Source organism: Prionailurus viverrinus, chromosome D2 (genome assembly GCF_022837055.1).
Source record: "Prionailurus viverrinus isolate Anna chromosome D2, UM_Priviv_1.0, whole genome shotgun sequence".
Lineage (NCBI taxonomy): Eukaryota > Metazoa > Chordata > Mammalia > Carnivora > Felidae > Prionailurus > Prionailurus viverrinus.
Window position 1 is genome coordinate 16,556,652 of NC_062571.1, and position 15,790 is coordinate 16,572,441.

The 15,790-nt window shown below is 47.5% G+C and overlaps 1 protein-coding gene across 5 annotated transcripts in view; it reads right to left on the minus strand.

Annotated features, from left to right (window-relative positions):
- Positions 1-15,790, minus strand: part of DISC1 (DISC1 scaffold protein) — a 355,839-nt gene that overhangs the window by 251,980 nt on the left and 88,069 nt on the right. For all 5 annotated transcript variants that reach the window (XM_047825519.1, XM_047825520.1, XM_047825518.1 and 2 more), the window contains one exon: positions 8,153-8,303. In XM_047825519.1, coding sequence (XP_047681475.1) covers positions 8,153-8,303 — 151 coding nt within the window. The remainder of the gene's footprint in view (positions 1-8,152; positions 8,304-15,790) is intronic.

Here is a 15,790-nt window from a genome sequence, read left to right on the forward strand (position 1 = left end):
ATCGGGCTCTGTGCTGACAGCTCGGAGCCTGGAGCCTGCTTCAGATTCTGTGTGTGTGTCTCTGTCTCTCTGCCCCTCCCCCACTTGTGCGCGCGCGCTCTCTCTCTCTCTCTCTCTCTCTCTGTCTCTCTCTGTCTCTGTCTCTCTCTCAAAACTAAATATTTTTTTAAAGTTTTTAAATAAATGAAGAGTAAGAATAGGAAACCAAACATCATTGTCTTCTATAGTCCTATCCCACTCAGAAAAATGACTACACTGCAAGGGGCCACACGGATATTTATGTGGGTTTGTGACAGCTACGCCGATACAAATGGCTCCAGGACAGACTTCAGTTGAGTGGGAGCAAAGAGGATGGCATGGGAGACGTTTATTTGGAAGATTTTATTTAGAATCCACTAATTCGAAAACAAACTCGGAGGAGTCCTCTGCGGCACACCGCACGTACTCTTCTCCACTTTTCCTTCCCTCCCATCTCCAGGCGATGACAAGGGGTCGGCGGTGGGTCTCCATTAGCCATACCGATGCCAGTCTGGTGCCTCACCTTGAGCCCCGATTCAGGCTTCAGAAACATGCCCTGGTGTGTCTGGGTAATGATGGCCATTGTTACGTGGTACCGTAATGTAGTCATCCCATTTTGTACCTCTGGTAAAACGTGTCTGTAACAGTTATTTTCTCATCTTACAGAGCCCACTGTCATGGATTTCCATGGTGGGGTGGTCCCAACATGACAATTAAATGAAAATAAAGACTCACACGTTTCAAAGGGACTAGAGGAAGAACTGGTCGGCGGAAAAATGACTCAGTCCAGAAGCATCATGGACTACACGATACTCATCTCTCCTGTTCCCCACCTGAAAGGAAGTATGTGAGCAGGAAATATTTGGACAGGCTAACCGGAGGAGCTCCGCCTTGATAAGCCCCATCGGAAAACCATTGTATATCTCTGTTTTTAAACTTGGTTGTATTTTATCCGCTTGTGTTTTAAGTTATCCGTCGGGAAACAGTCTTTGATAAAGGACATTTTGCACACACACAATTTAGGCTGTAGATATGACCAATTTTAAAGTACATATTGCTGAAGGTCCAAGGGGAAAATACACAGGAGGCATACAGTCCAAGAAATACAGGACGTTAATGAGAAAATTATCAGTCGCAGGTGTGATAGTCAACCAAAGCCCTCTCTTAACAGAGAGTAAAAAATAACTCTTTTGACTAGAGGACAGATACAGTAGGAATAGATGCCCCTCTGTCCCCTTCTGATCGCTGCTGTCACAGGATATTGAAATGTAATTTTCTGATTGCTCCAGAATCAGAAGCTAGAGCTGAAACGCAGGCCCAAATGCTCTCCATTCTAAACTGCTCTAACAGCGGGGTACGGTGCCCCACGCCAGGCACTGCACAAGCAATACTACCACAGCCAACCACCACTCAACACACACACCCACTGGCCATGTAGGAAATGGAGCTTTCATGAGACATGCTTCTCCTTCCCCTTTCCACAGCCCCACGGGGGGGAGGGGGGGGGGTGAGGAGGGAAGAAATGCTCCCACTCAATCCAAACAAAGGCAAGAACATCCACCAGACCCACTCACAAAGACCGGGGGGGCCCTGTAAGCAGGAACACCTGATTCTCCGACATGGACATCTGTCTAAGTTGGGGTTCTCTTAACAGAAAGTCTGAGACAAGAATCTGAGTTTGGGCTATTTTCTGGAGAAGTGATTCCCAAGAAACTAAGAGTGAGGAAGCAAGAAGCACGAAAAGTCAACCAACGGTATGTTACTGAGCTGATCACCACAGGGACAACTGGGGCCCAATCCTACCAGGAACCGCCTGGAAAAACGTGTGGAATGTGCTTCAGAACTGTCGCCCCAGAGGCTGGGGAGGGTGGCACACCTATCCACCAACTCCCACCCCAGTGCTTGACAGCTGCCCTCAGGGGCATTCATTACCCACTCCTCACAAGCTTCAGAGCACGTCGTGTGGCACGCAAACCTGTTGGGAGCCACAGGTGGACAGAACTGTCCAGAGCTGGAACGGAAATCGGGAGGGAGGCCAAGAGATCGAGATACAGGACATCAAATGTCTGCAGCAATGTGTGCTCTCACACAACTGACTTTCTGATGTATCACTACCCCCTCAAGCAGGGATAAAGACATTGGAGGGGCGCCTGCGTGGCTTAGTCGGTTAAGCGTCCGACTCTCGGTTTTGGCTCAGGTCTCGAGCTCATGGCTGGTGAGTTCGAGCCCCACGCTGGACTCTGAGCGGACAGTGCAGAGTCTGCTTGGGATCCTCTCTCTCCCTCTCGCTCTGCCCCTCCCCCTCTCACTCTCTCTGTCTCTCTCAAAATAAATAAATAAATAAACTTAAAAAGAAGAAGAAGAAATTGGAGAGCCACAGCAAGGCAGAGAGGTCTGCAATGGGACAGCCTGAATGCCTACCGTTCGGTGTAGCAAAGATAGGTGAAATTCCCGTGAATCGAGTAGACGTCGCAAACATTAACCTCCCCAAAAGTGTGCCCGTTGGGCAAGGGGACCCACCAAAAGAGGCTGAGTAATATGTGAAAAGGGGTGGTTGCCCAGATGGGCTGGGAAAGGTTGAATTCACCTCAGGGTCTGGGCATGGGGGGGGGGGGGGGGGGGGCTGTGGTGTCATCTGGAGAACCCACGTGTGGGTGTCCCTGGACAGTGAGCGTGCCAACGCCTGCACACGGGGTGTTCCAGTCTGTTAGCCAGGGAGGCAGCGATGACCAACAAGGAGAGGGTTACAGACAATGGACAGGGAGAGATTCGAAATGGATATGGGAGATTAAAGTTTCAAACTGGACCCGGGGGGCTGAACATCAGTAACTGAAAATGAGCCAGACGTCCGTGGTACCTGCCCAGGCTATCGTGGGCAATGGGAAGATGTATCCAGCAGAACACGACAGAGACCGGAGAACAGGAAGACCATGGTGTGTTTGTACCTCCCCTGAACAGAGACGCCACAGTGAACTGGTTATCTTACTGAGCAAAGTGGGACCAAAAACAGGGCAGGCTCCCAACTACGTGAGTGCTGGTACCTGCCACTGGTGGAGTCGGGTTAATCCGCGAAGGGATGGTGAAGCTGTCTGGGCTGCGGAAGGAACCTGAACGAATGGAGTGTGGTTCGGCGCGGTATTCTACTTGAGACCCAGAGAATTCAACAGTGGTTTTTAAAAAGCTGAATGGACCAGTGGCGCCCGTTGTATGGCTCAGTATGGATTGTGTGGCTCAAACCGTTGAGAGTCCAGCTTCAGCTCAGGTCATGACCTCACGGTTCATGAGTTCGAGCCCCGCGTCGGTCTCTGTGCTGGCAGCTCAGAGCCTGGAGCCCGCTTTGGATTCTGTGTCTCCCTCTCTCTCTCTGCCTCTCCCCCACTCACGTTTTGTCTCTGTCTCTGAAAAATGAATAAACCTTAAAGAAAAATTTTTTTAAATAAATACTAAAAGAAAAATTTTAAAGTGGAATGGACCAGATTATTAACAACAAAGTGACAGTAAAAATAAAAAATGAAATACAATGACTGATGTACTTGGGTGTTTGCATTTCCTTCAATCTTATTCTAAAGCAAATTTGCTTAACCTGAGATGCAAAGACCCCGCCTCCCCTGCAGAGTGAATGGCTAAGCCTCAGAAGATCTGTGAGCCTGTGGAAACTGCAGGCAATCAATCGTTTGCGTGGTTGTACATATGTGGTTTGGTGACGATGGAAGGAGCCTCTAGCTCTCATCAGATTCTCAAAGAAATACTTGATCCCCAAAAGGGTAGGTGTCCCTTATTTGTGCCGTTCATCAGTACTGAAAATTTCCCAAGTCAATGGAACTATTTCGTTTCTACAGGAAAAGTACAGTTCATCAAAAAGTATTCCGTTTCCTTCTTGACTCAGAGAGAGCCCCCGGCCTGTAGGAAATATTTCTGTCCCGGCTCCATCCTGACTCCAAGGCTGTGTGAGCTCCAGCCCTGCACCGTGGCCTCCTGGTGGCCGCCGTGAGAACTGCAGCCACAGTCCCTGGTTTAGGGGAAACCCGTTGAGTCCAGACACCCCTGTGGGTGATATATATTACAGGGCTAGATGGGCAGCTGGTCCACTGAAAGACAATTTTCTAAAAGTTATTAATAACTATGCAATTCTAGTAATATGCATTAAAAAATTTAAGAAGTTGATTTTGAGTCATTATGTTCTAATTGTGTTAATAATAGGCCAGGTGGATTTGGCAAAAGAAAAACCACAATAATAAGTAAGTAACTGAAGTTTGGAAAATAGTGATCTAATTCAATCCTCTCGTTTTCTGGTGAGGAAGTGAAGTGTGAAGAAGTTAGGAAACTATGCCAGGTTAGCAGAAGACACGGGATCAGAACTCAGGTTTCCTGACCTATAATCCAGGGTTCTCTAAGATTCTATAAAAGTTCTTCCGACTGGAGGTGTCAGAACAAAGGCTGAAGGAGCATGTTCTCTAGGGCAACTGAACCACATTAGAGTGAAAGTTCTCTCTCTTTCTCTTTCAATAAATATTCACATATATCTTTGTGAACCCCTACATAGATACATGCACATATGATCACATTCACTCATTCAGTGAACATTTATGGAATACCTATTTGGGGTCAGCCACTGTTCTAGCCTCCAGGGATAGAAAGATAAATATAACACAGTCTTGTCCGCAAGGAGCTCACAGCCTGAAGAGTAGACAGATACTCAAGGAAACAGATTTATTTATTTAAGACCCAAGACAGGGGTGAAGTAATTCAAGGTAATTCAAGGGGAGACAGTGTGATTTCTGGACAAGGCTTCACAAGGACGGTAGCTGAGCTGAGTCTCGAACAATGAGCTCTTGAGAGGTGATGATGGGGCAGGCGCAAGATCATAGAATTCAGAAACATTCACAGCATTTAGGTAACTTCTAATATTTCAGTAGGTGTAGATTGTAGGTGTTGGTGATGGCTAGTTATATTCTGGGCTCCTGATGGTGAAGAGCTAGATTGGAAAAGCACTGAATGCCATGCTAAGTAAGCAGCACAGATTTTATCCTGAAAACACTGAGGGCGACTGGGCGTCACATGATATTCCCATCTGTGGCACTGTGGAGAATGAGTGAGAGGGAACAATACTGGAGTCAGAAACACCAGCAAGGAAACCATGGCAATAATCCAGACTAGAAACTCTAAAGCACAACCAAGGCAGTTTGACATGAATGAGCAAAGTGGGTGGTGAGCTGAGGTTAGACAGTAGAGTCAACCATGAAATTGGAAGTGAGGAAAAAGGAGGAGCCAAGTATGTCTCAGAGTTCTTCCTTGGGTAACTGGGTAGATGACTGAGTCAGTAACTGAGAGTGGGGATGTCGGAGAAGGGGCTGATGGGGGAGAAGAATAGCGAATCTAATAAATAGATAGTTTTAAGATGAATTTCCTAAAGGCAAGGATAAAAAGATACTAAACTTTTTAGGATAAAATAAACAGACAGCAAACTTAGTAAAGGTCAGTGAGATGTTCAGTAAAGGCCAAATGGTAGGTTGCAACTCTGGAGAGGGATCAGGGCTAAGGATATAAATTAGAGGAAAATTAGTATGTTAAGGGTACCCGAAACACAGGGGTATTTGAGGTCACCCAGAAGGAGAATATATAAAGTGAGAAGACAGGATAGGCTAGAGCAGAAGACAGAGGAACATCAGTATTAAGGAAATGGGGAGAGAAACTGGAGTTCTCAAGAGGTTGAGAAGAATGGCCAGCTGGGTAGCAAGAGGACCAGGAAAAGGGTGAATCGTGATAGTCTAGGGGAGAGAGAGTTTAACAATGAATTTGATTGATGAAATGTTACAGACCTCACGGTGATACAGAGCAGAATAAGAGTGGAAAATGCCTTTTGGGTTTAACAGAAAATCATTGCTGACTGCTGCAGTGATAGAGACAGAAATCAGATCAGAGATAAAAATCAGGTCAGATATCAGACCATGGAGGTCAGGTCCCATTCACTCCAAAAGTGAACATGAACTAAAAGCACAGCGTGCAGGTAACCCCTGGGCGGGGAAGGACAGAGGATAACAACAAAGCAAGCCAACAGTTTCTACTGGCTCAATAAGTGGTTAATAAAGGCCTCCACTTTTATGAGGAGAATATTAAGTTGGACCCTATGAAACTGCCATATTTGTAAGTCACAGTCAGATGTAAGGAATGTCAGATGTTGTCACCCAACTGAGTGAGAATGGGTGATACCGACTGTATCGTCGTTCCTCATGTTCTGCGAGAAACTCAGCCAAGATCAGCGCATCGCTCTCCACTCAAATCACATAATGGACAAGCCTTGGCCAGACTTAGGCAGCTCAGCGAGCTAGTTCCAAGCCAAGACTCACACCAGGCAGCCAGCACCATGCCCGGGCTCAGCACCCACCTGCTGGGGGGTCTGCACAAGCTCCTTAACCTCTCCTGGACCTTGTATAAATATAAAGACAGATGATGATGATGATGATGATGATATCAATCTCCATAGCGATGCAGTTAATAAAATAGTTCTACCTCCTAGAATTGTCTAGAGGACTAAATATGAACTACTTTCCATCCACTGAAGGAAGAATAGACAAGCAAAATGTGGCACATCCGCGCCACGAAATACTGCTCAGCCTTACAAAGGAAGGAAATCCTGATACATGACACAACATGGATGAACCCTGAGGACATTCTGCTGAGTGAAATAAGGTTCCGAGGGGAGTCAAATTCGGAGCCAGAAGCTGGGGGCAGAATGGGGAGGGGGGGTCCGTGCTTAACAAGGACACAGTCTCAGTTTAGGAAGATGGAAAGAGTTCTAAAGATGGCTGGCGGTGATGGTAACGCAACAATGTGGATGCACTTTACGTCTCTGAGCGGTACACTTAAAAATGGTTGAAATGGCAAATTTCGTGTCACATACACTTTATCGCAGTAAAAATGGGAAAAAAGTAGTGAATTCCTAAATCACTCAGTCATTGTTATGCAAATGTTGTTAAATAAATAGAAACACAATGCATTGGCAGATGTCGCATGACCCAAGACCAGAAATAACCCCAAAGCACAGAAGAAAGAAAGAATTCAGTAGAAAGTCAAGTTGGGAAGGACCCCACATGAGTGAGAAAGGGAGGGGAAATGAGGCGATACCTCAGTGTCGATGAAAAACTGCATCGATAAAGGAGGTGGAATCCACCTGCTCTTTAAGGAGCCCAGTGAAAGTTCACTCAACAAATATTTATAAGGAAGCACCTCCCAGGTGCCAGGCACTCTGGCACATGCTACCAGCAAAACTGTAGGGCAAGAATATGAGAAAATGATTGGCACAGCTGTCAAGACAGGCTGTAGGGAGACACCAAGACAGATGAAACGTACAAGGCCACGTACACTTCATAGGAATGAGCCAGACCATCTTGTGATTGCCGGGGCCACCCAGCAGTCGGAAATACAGTGTGGTTGCTGAGGCCATGTTTACCACTAAGGAGAAGCCGGCCTGAGCTGTGATTAGGCTGACAGCACCCATCGCAAACCTGTTCCCTCGCAAGCCCTTCCCCAGAAGAGAGGCTACAAGCAGGTAGTGGAGAGCAGTGGTTCTCAGACTTTTCAGACATGCCAGCGCCTGGGACCCACCCCCAGAGAGCCTGACTCAGTCCGTCTGGGTGGAAGCTGGGCATTTCAAGTCTCCAGGTGATCAAACACGCAGCCAGGATTGAGAGCCCCTGCATCACAAAGAGTGATTGCTCCCTGTATAGCAGGGATCCCAGGGGCCCCTCGGGTAGCAGAAACAGCAGAGGTTGATTGGCAGCTGGAAGTGACCGTCAGGAGGATGTGTTTTTCCCCTTCAGTCAGCGACAAACACCTGTGGATCTCACAGGCTTGACCAAGGGAGGAAACCCATCTCTCCTTCTGAGAAGGCTGGCTTCCCAGGGGAAGCTTGGTATCCAGGCTGTGCCTGGATACCAAGGGTCTCGCCCCGTCACTTAGCAGAAGCGGCTTCTTAGGGGAGCGTGATCCACACTGGTCACTCCCTCTGGAAGGAACCACCCCCACCTGCCCAGCCAACAAAAGGGTGCTTCCCAGGAAAAAGCAGCTGAGGGTCTCCCTAGGTATTCACCACGTGGGAGCAGGAGAGGAAAGTGGGGGCGATCCAAGTACTCACAGCTGGGAGGCCCTGTGGTGCAAGGCTGCCTGGGCCTGTGCGTCCAGGTGGCCCAGGAGGCTGCAGAGGGCCGGCTGCCTCGAAGGAAGCTGGAAGTGTGGGCTGCCTTTCTCCTTCTCCAGCTCTTCCAATCTGTGTCTTAACACCTCGGCTGACAACCCAAAACAGGAGAGAGAGATAGAACCATGAAACTCAAAATAGGTAATGCAGCGTCCCAGAGCCCCACTCCCAGCCAACGTTCAGCTTAACGATGCAACACAACCGTGTCTGGTGCCCGCAACTCCATCTCTCAGCTGGTGCTTCTGAGAATCTTCTTTTCACTGACTGCACAGCCCCACCTACTTTTTGTGCTTCCAAATATCAGAATGTACACTGTAGGTATTTATATCATGGGCATAATTATGATCATCCTATAGGAGGACACTTGATATTAATTTTTTTTATTTTTTAATGTTTATTTATTTTTGAGACAGAGACAGAGCATGAGCAGGGGAGGGGCAGAGAGAGAGGGAGACACAGGATCCAAAGCAGGTTCCAGGCTCTGAGCTGTCTGTCAGCACAGAACCCAACGCAGGGCTTGAACCCACAAACTGTGAGATCATGACCTGAGCTAAAGTCGGATGCTTAACCAACTGAGCCACCCAGGCACCCCAACATTATTTTTAAAACCATGGTTTTCACTCGGGAGAAACCCTGCTCATTTTGATGAGTTTGGGGTCTTCAATTGAAAAATGTCAGTGCCCAAGCTTGGACTTTAAGAATGTTTCCTTACAAACTGCCCATCAAGACAGAACCAATTACAATCACTAAGGTCATTGAAGCGATGTTTCAGTTCTATGTTACAGATGACCATATGTCCACCTCCGTTATCAGGTAAGGGTCCTATTACTTTTTAATGACCTTAAGTTTCCCTAGGACAAGGTGCAGATGCAGAATCACTGTAAAACAGTTTTTCTCTGGAAAAGTAAGCTTGAGAAATTGGAATCCCCTCCAATGAGAACTTTTATAACCAAACACCTGAAGAATTGGAAAGTCTCCCCTAAAGCCATTTTTGCAGAAATATTAAGACTGGGTTCAAAAATACCATCCATCAGGGGTGCCTGGGTGGCTCAGTCAGTTAAGCGTCCGACTCTTGGTTTCGGCTCAGGTCATGATCTGAGATCATGAGATTGAGCCCCGAGGCAGGTTTTGCACTGACAGCGTGGAGCCAGCTTCGGGTCCTCTCTCTCTCTCTCTCTCTCTCTCTCTCTCTCTCTCTCTCTCTCTCTTTCTCTCTCTCTGCAGCTCCCCCACCTGCCCACCTCCCCCAAAATAAATTAATAAGCTTTTAAAAAAATTAATCTTTAAAAATATCATCCATCAGATCTTCACTCCTGCTGCTCCTTGCCAGGCAAGTCGGCAGAAATTTGATGGCCTCCACCCTTGGGTAGTAGGTGGGCTCTGGGGCCACCCAGGACCCCAGGAAGCCACTTCTGGCCATGAGCGCCTACTGCTTACCCTGACGTGCAGTGGAAACATTAGCATCTTCTGTGTGTGCCACGATGGGAAGATGTTTGGGAGGCCCAACCCTAGACCATGCTTCTTTACATATCCATGGCCCTCAGGGCATTTTCCAACTAGGCCGTTTCTAGAAGACCCAGTTTTATTTATAAAACTCTTTGGACAAAACTTTTTGCCATATACCAGCAGAGGTCAACGCTAAACACGGTGCACCCTCGACATGATGCCTCTCTCTTCCTGCCCTACTCCCAAGGTGCACACTTGGGCAGAGGAAAAGCAGGCCTCAGGTGTTGTGGGCAGCAGACAACCTCCCCCAGCCATATACATTGGGACCAACGGCCAGGAACTTGCTAAGAGAATTTATTTGCCAAGGATTCATTCTAACAATACCAGAAAGGGTCGTTTACTTACTTCAAGACCAAGTCACAGGGACCTGACAAGGGTTCTCAGGTGGTGCCACCTTGTTCAAGGTGACAAGACACCACACCAACAACACAGAGTGGACTCTGGCCTGGCAGTTGTCTCAGGATAACAGCAAGATACACCTATTCCCTAACACCAAAAGCTTCAACCTTTTTAAAAAGTGAATTTTATTTTTTTTTAATTTTTTTTGATGTTTATTTTTGATAGAGACACAGAGCACAAGCTGGAGAGGAGCAAAGAGAGAGGGAGACACAGGATCCAAAGCAGGCTCCAGGGTCCGAGCTGTCAGCACAGAGCCCGACGCAGGGCTCGAACTCATCAACTGCGAGATCATGACCCGAGCCGAAGTCAGACGCTCAACTGACTGAGCCACCCAGGCGCCCCGAAATGAATTTTATTTTAGTTAATTTTAAAATTTTTAATTAATTTTATTACTTACTTGTTTACTTCATTCGTGCTATATACAATCAAAACTGCCATGAAAAGCAATAAATGCCTTACACGTGGTTTCAAATCCCGTCTTCCTGCTGTCGATGTGTATAGAGTTGTGTTACACCGGGATTAGGACAAAGCCTGTGTTTGCACCTTGGCTCTGCCGTTCCTAGCTGTCCCACCTCCATTTTAAGAATGTTCCCTTACAAACTTCCCATCAAGACAGAACCAGTTACAATCACTAAAGTCACTGAAGCCATGTTCCAATTCCATGTTAACAGATGACCATATATCCACCTCTGTTATTTTACTTAGCCTGTCTACACGTCAGCTTCCTAATCTGTGGAATTGGGGCTAATAACATGTACATCCTGAAGTTTCCTGAGAATTAACTGAGATCATCTACGCAAAGCATTTAGCAGATGCCCAGCAGCCCAGCACCTAGCACGTGTCCAAAGGCTATCTTTAGTAGCGCCGTTAGGTAGTGGCCTTGGAGTGTTTGCACGGATGTTAGACCCCCAGCCTGGCCTCCCTCTGTGTTCTAAACTGTCCCCTCCCACTGCCTGGTGAAAAGTGCTCAGAGACTGCAAACTGACCCAGCCAAATAAAACAGTAAATTGGCTGCCAAAAATCACATTCGCCATGAATTTCAAAGGCAAATATGAATTATCCCAGGAAATACCTGTGATTAGCTGTGCTCTGCGTTGCCCCTCACCTTCGAAACTGTGACATCTAAAGTTATATCCGTGTTACGATTTGAAAGGTGTGCCAGGAAAGTCACCACTGATTCTATAGCTTATTGTCCCCAGTCTCTAAATGACCTACTCCCCGAGCTTCTCAAATGGCTGTCGGCTACTGCGGGTTCCACCTCACAGGCTGGCATCAGCTCTGCTTGGCATTAGGGTGCATTCTACTGGTTCCCCCAAAGTACACCCCTATTCACTAATTTGATATTGCAGACAGAGGGAGCTCCCAGCCAGGGCAAAGGCCCTGAGGCAGTGAACAAAGGGGAGAGAGTGTTGGGGTGGACTTGGTCATCAGGGCTGCAGAGGCCACTGTAAGGACTGTTTATCTGGAGGGAGGGGGAGCCCCTGGAGAATTTTGAGCAGTGATATGGCGTGACTGACTCTTGTTGAACAGGATAAGCCAGCTGCTCCCCTGGGAAGAGACCATACCAGGCAGAATCTCGGAAACCAGTCACACGGGTATTGCGGTTCCCGGGACAAGGCCTAATGGTGCCCAGGACCTGCAAGTGAAACAGGGGTGGCGGAAAGTGCCGGGATTTGGGACATTCTCTGACAGATGGGATGTTGGGAATGGAGGAAGACAGTGACTCCAGTATTTGTGGCCCAAACCACCAGGACAAGGTTACTGTGAGCTGAGCCGGGGTAATCTGCCATTCCCTCTGTCAGAAACACCCTTCCCCACAGCGGCCCAGGCAAGCCATCCTCCCCCTCCAGATCTCCAGCCCCTCAAGTGGGTTCCCCAGGCTCTATGCCCCCTTAGCACACCCAGGCTTCTGCCCACACAAGGGCCTCACACTTGTCTCCACTTATTCAAGACCTCCTGTGTCCGTGAGAGAGGGACCTGTCACCATGCTTGTCACTGTTTAAAGACCCACACGGGGAGGCTGCCTGGCTCAGAGTGAGCACACAAGTGTCCTGCTACACTCAAGTTAGGTTCCCTCATGGGGTTTCTTGCTTGGTAAGTTTTCTTAAGCCACTTTATATCATTTCCATTAGCAAGTAAATGAACATAAAAACATAAAACTCTTCAAGTCTAAAAGGAAATCCACCGACTACCTTGCAAGATTTTACTCTTTCTGCCACAGGCCCTCACGGGGCCACTGCCAGCCGGGCCCAGGCTTTGGGCTCCTGGACTTGTCACCATCCCAGGCTTCCACACCTCGGTGGTGTCCACGTCACTCAGGCCCGCTTCCCCATTTCCAGGCAGGCCACATCTCCCTCACTTCCGCGGGATGAGTCACCTCTCTGCCTAAAAACCCATGTTCCTCCAGTGTTCTTGCACATGCTCAGCAGACCGCCCTTCCCAGTGCTCAGATGTGCACAAGCCAACGAATGAGTGACCAGACCAAGGAATGCAGAGACATCAGCTACGTCCTCGCACCGTGCCAAGCACATTCATACACACATCACAGAATGTTCTTGGAATCCTGGAGGACTCCGCCCGGCCTCCAGAACAAAGGCCCGACATCTGTGGCACCAGCAAGGGCATCAGCAGGTTTGCTCAGCCCCGCTCTCTTCTCCCACACTGACACTCTGCTCCCTGAGTGATGCGGTAAGGACACGGACTCACAGCACTAAGAATCAGGGCACCTGAATTCTATCACCGGCTTCAGCAGCGAGCATGCTTTTTTGACAAATCACTTCCTCCGTTCACGTCTCAGAGCCTCATCCAGCAGGTGGGAATAACATCGCCACAAGGTGTTTAATGAAATCATGGATGTCATCCATCAGTAAAGAGGTATATTGGACTCCACCCGGTCTTCGTCAGCTCAGCACCACAGGCGGGGCGGCTGAACCAACAAACATTTATTTCTCACAGTCCGGGGATTAGAAGTCTGAGGTCACAGCACCAGTACGGCCCGGTTCTGGGGAGAGGCCGCTGTGAGGTGGCAGATGGCCAGCTTCCTGCTATGTCCTCACGTGACCAATAGAGAGTACGCTGGTCTCTTCTCATAAGGGCACTAATCCCACTCTTGGGAACTCCACCCTCATGACCTAATCACGTGCCAAAGGCCCCACCTCCTAACACCATCCCAGTGGGATTCAGGCTCAACACGTGGATTTGGAGGGACACAAACATTCAGCCCATGAATGGAGAACTCCCGTGAAGGGAGAACCTTCAGCCAGAAGAAAAATGGTTCCTCTGGGAGAAAGGAGGGTTCAGAAATGTTTGAAAATAGCATCTTTCACCTCGTAAATGCCATGCTTATTATTTCATGTATTCACTCAGTTAAAAAATACTTCTGATAACTCAGTGTTGCTAGGCTGTAGGGGCTAAAAAGATGAACAAGGCAATTCCTTGGTTCTTAAGGAACTCAGTGACTGGGGACAGGGGTCAAAATTACAAATAGTTTCTTATCTTCCTGTGCAGAAAAGGTGGCCAGCAACCTGCCCCATTGGTATAGGGGGGCCATAAAGGAACACAAGGGTGGTGTTCCCACCAGCACCAAGGGTACAGGGGGCCAAGGGGCTTCCGGAAGCCACACAGAGGCAGGCAGTGGCATGGAGGTGGTGTGCCCAGTAGCACCTGTGAATGAGGGACATGAGGGGAGAGGGAGAGCAGGTGGAAGAGAAGCCAGAAGGCTAGGAGATAGGGTACACTGAGAAATAAATAAAGTAATGGCACAAGTAAGTAAATATATGGAGGACAGAGAGAGCCAGGTTCCTTAGTATTTGGAGCATATACTTACAATTATAGAAAGGGGTAAGGGTAGAAAGCACTTAGGTGTGTTGCATTGAAATTTGGAAGTACTAGTGTGATCTGATGGTTTTTAATATCGATACACATAGAGATGGAAAGAGTTACAGATGTGTGTATTTGCAGTTACATATATTTTCTGTCTTTACCCACCAAGAAAGCCTAGAAGCAACGATAACCCCAGGAGCAACAAGTAAACCAAGCACACAGATCCTGATTTCCAAACACCATCCTCTGTGAAAGGAATCAGAGCCCTTTGGAGAAATGGCTGATTATAGGCCCGAGGCAGGGCCAGAATCTGAATACCTTGTTGCAGCAAAAAATTAGGACGTGCTCAAGGACTGATGGAGACATGTCCATAGAATACAAGAGTCGATAAATTACAAGGAGCTCCCATAGGCCAAATCGGGTGTCATTTGAGAATCAAATAAATAATACTATCAATGAAGTACAATCCATTGAATAGAATAGGAACCCATACAACCATGCTAACAGAATGCCAACTAATAAAAAGGAACAGAGGGAGATGAAGGGGGGGTGGGCTAGATGGGTGGTGGGCATTAAGGAGGGCACTTGTGTTGAGCACTGGATGTTATACATGAGTGATGAATAACCAAATTCTACTCCTGAAACCAATATTACGCTGTATGTTAACTAACTAGATTTTTTTTTAATTTTTAAACATTTTCATTTATTTTTCAGAGACAGAGAGAGACAGAGTGTGAGCAAGTGAGGGACAGAGAGAGAGGAAGACACAGAATCTGAAGCAGGCTCCAGGCTCTGCACTGTCAGCACAGAGCCCGATGTGGGGCTCGAACCCACGAACCATGAGATCATGACCTGAGCCAAAGTTGGATCGTTAACCAGCTGAGCCATCGAGATGCCCCATAACTAAATAAATAAATAAATTTTTGAAAAAAAAAAAGGAATGGAGGTTTGGTAAGGTGCAGGGTACCAGTGTATTCTTAAAATATCTCCCCACAATATACTAATAAGTGTCCAAAGGACAAATGGTAACTTTGTGGTGGAAAGACTTAGAAACCACCAGCACATCCAGATGGTCACAGCTACCCTCAGCAGTGGTGGGATGACGGGTCTACCTTGTGTGACACCTGATGAGAGACACCAAGAAGTACACAGTTTCATTTCCACAGTATTCCTGTCAAGGTCCTCATGACCTGAATCTAGTCATGTGGAAACATCAGTGGACCCAGACTGAAGGTCATCTGACAAAATGTAAGGTCTGCACCCCTTAGAACTTCCAAGGATGTAAAAGACTGAGTATTGCAGAATTCTTCCAAATAAGAGACTGAAGACACACAACTGCATGCAGTGAGTGAACCTTTCCTGAATCAGAATAGGAAGGAACAATGGTGGCCTTGTGGGTGAAATGCACATGGGGTCTGTAGACAGGATAGGAGGAATGTATCAGTGTTGATTTCTTGTCCTGGAGCGTTGCCACTTGCTGGCCTATAATTGTCCTTGTTTGGGGAAATAGTGAAGGGGGTACATAGGGCTGAAAGGGCATCATGTCTGCAGCTCACTCTCTGTGGTCAGAAAAAGGATAGTGATAATGCATATGTGCACCAGTTGGAGAATCAGAGTGAGGGAGATATGCGAGTTCTTTGTACTATACTTACAATTTTTCTGTAAGTGGAAAATTATTATTTTTGAAATTCGTATTTTATTTTATTTTTTAGGGGTGGGGGGCAAAGAGAGACAGAGAGAGAGAGAGAATTCCAAGCAGGCTCCACACCCAGCATGAAGCCCGACCCAGAGCTCGATCCCACAACACCAGGACCATGACCTGAGCAGAAATCAAGAGTTAGACACTCAACA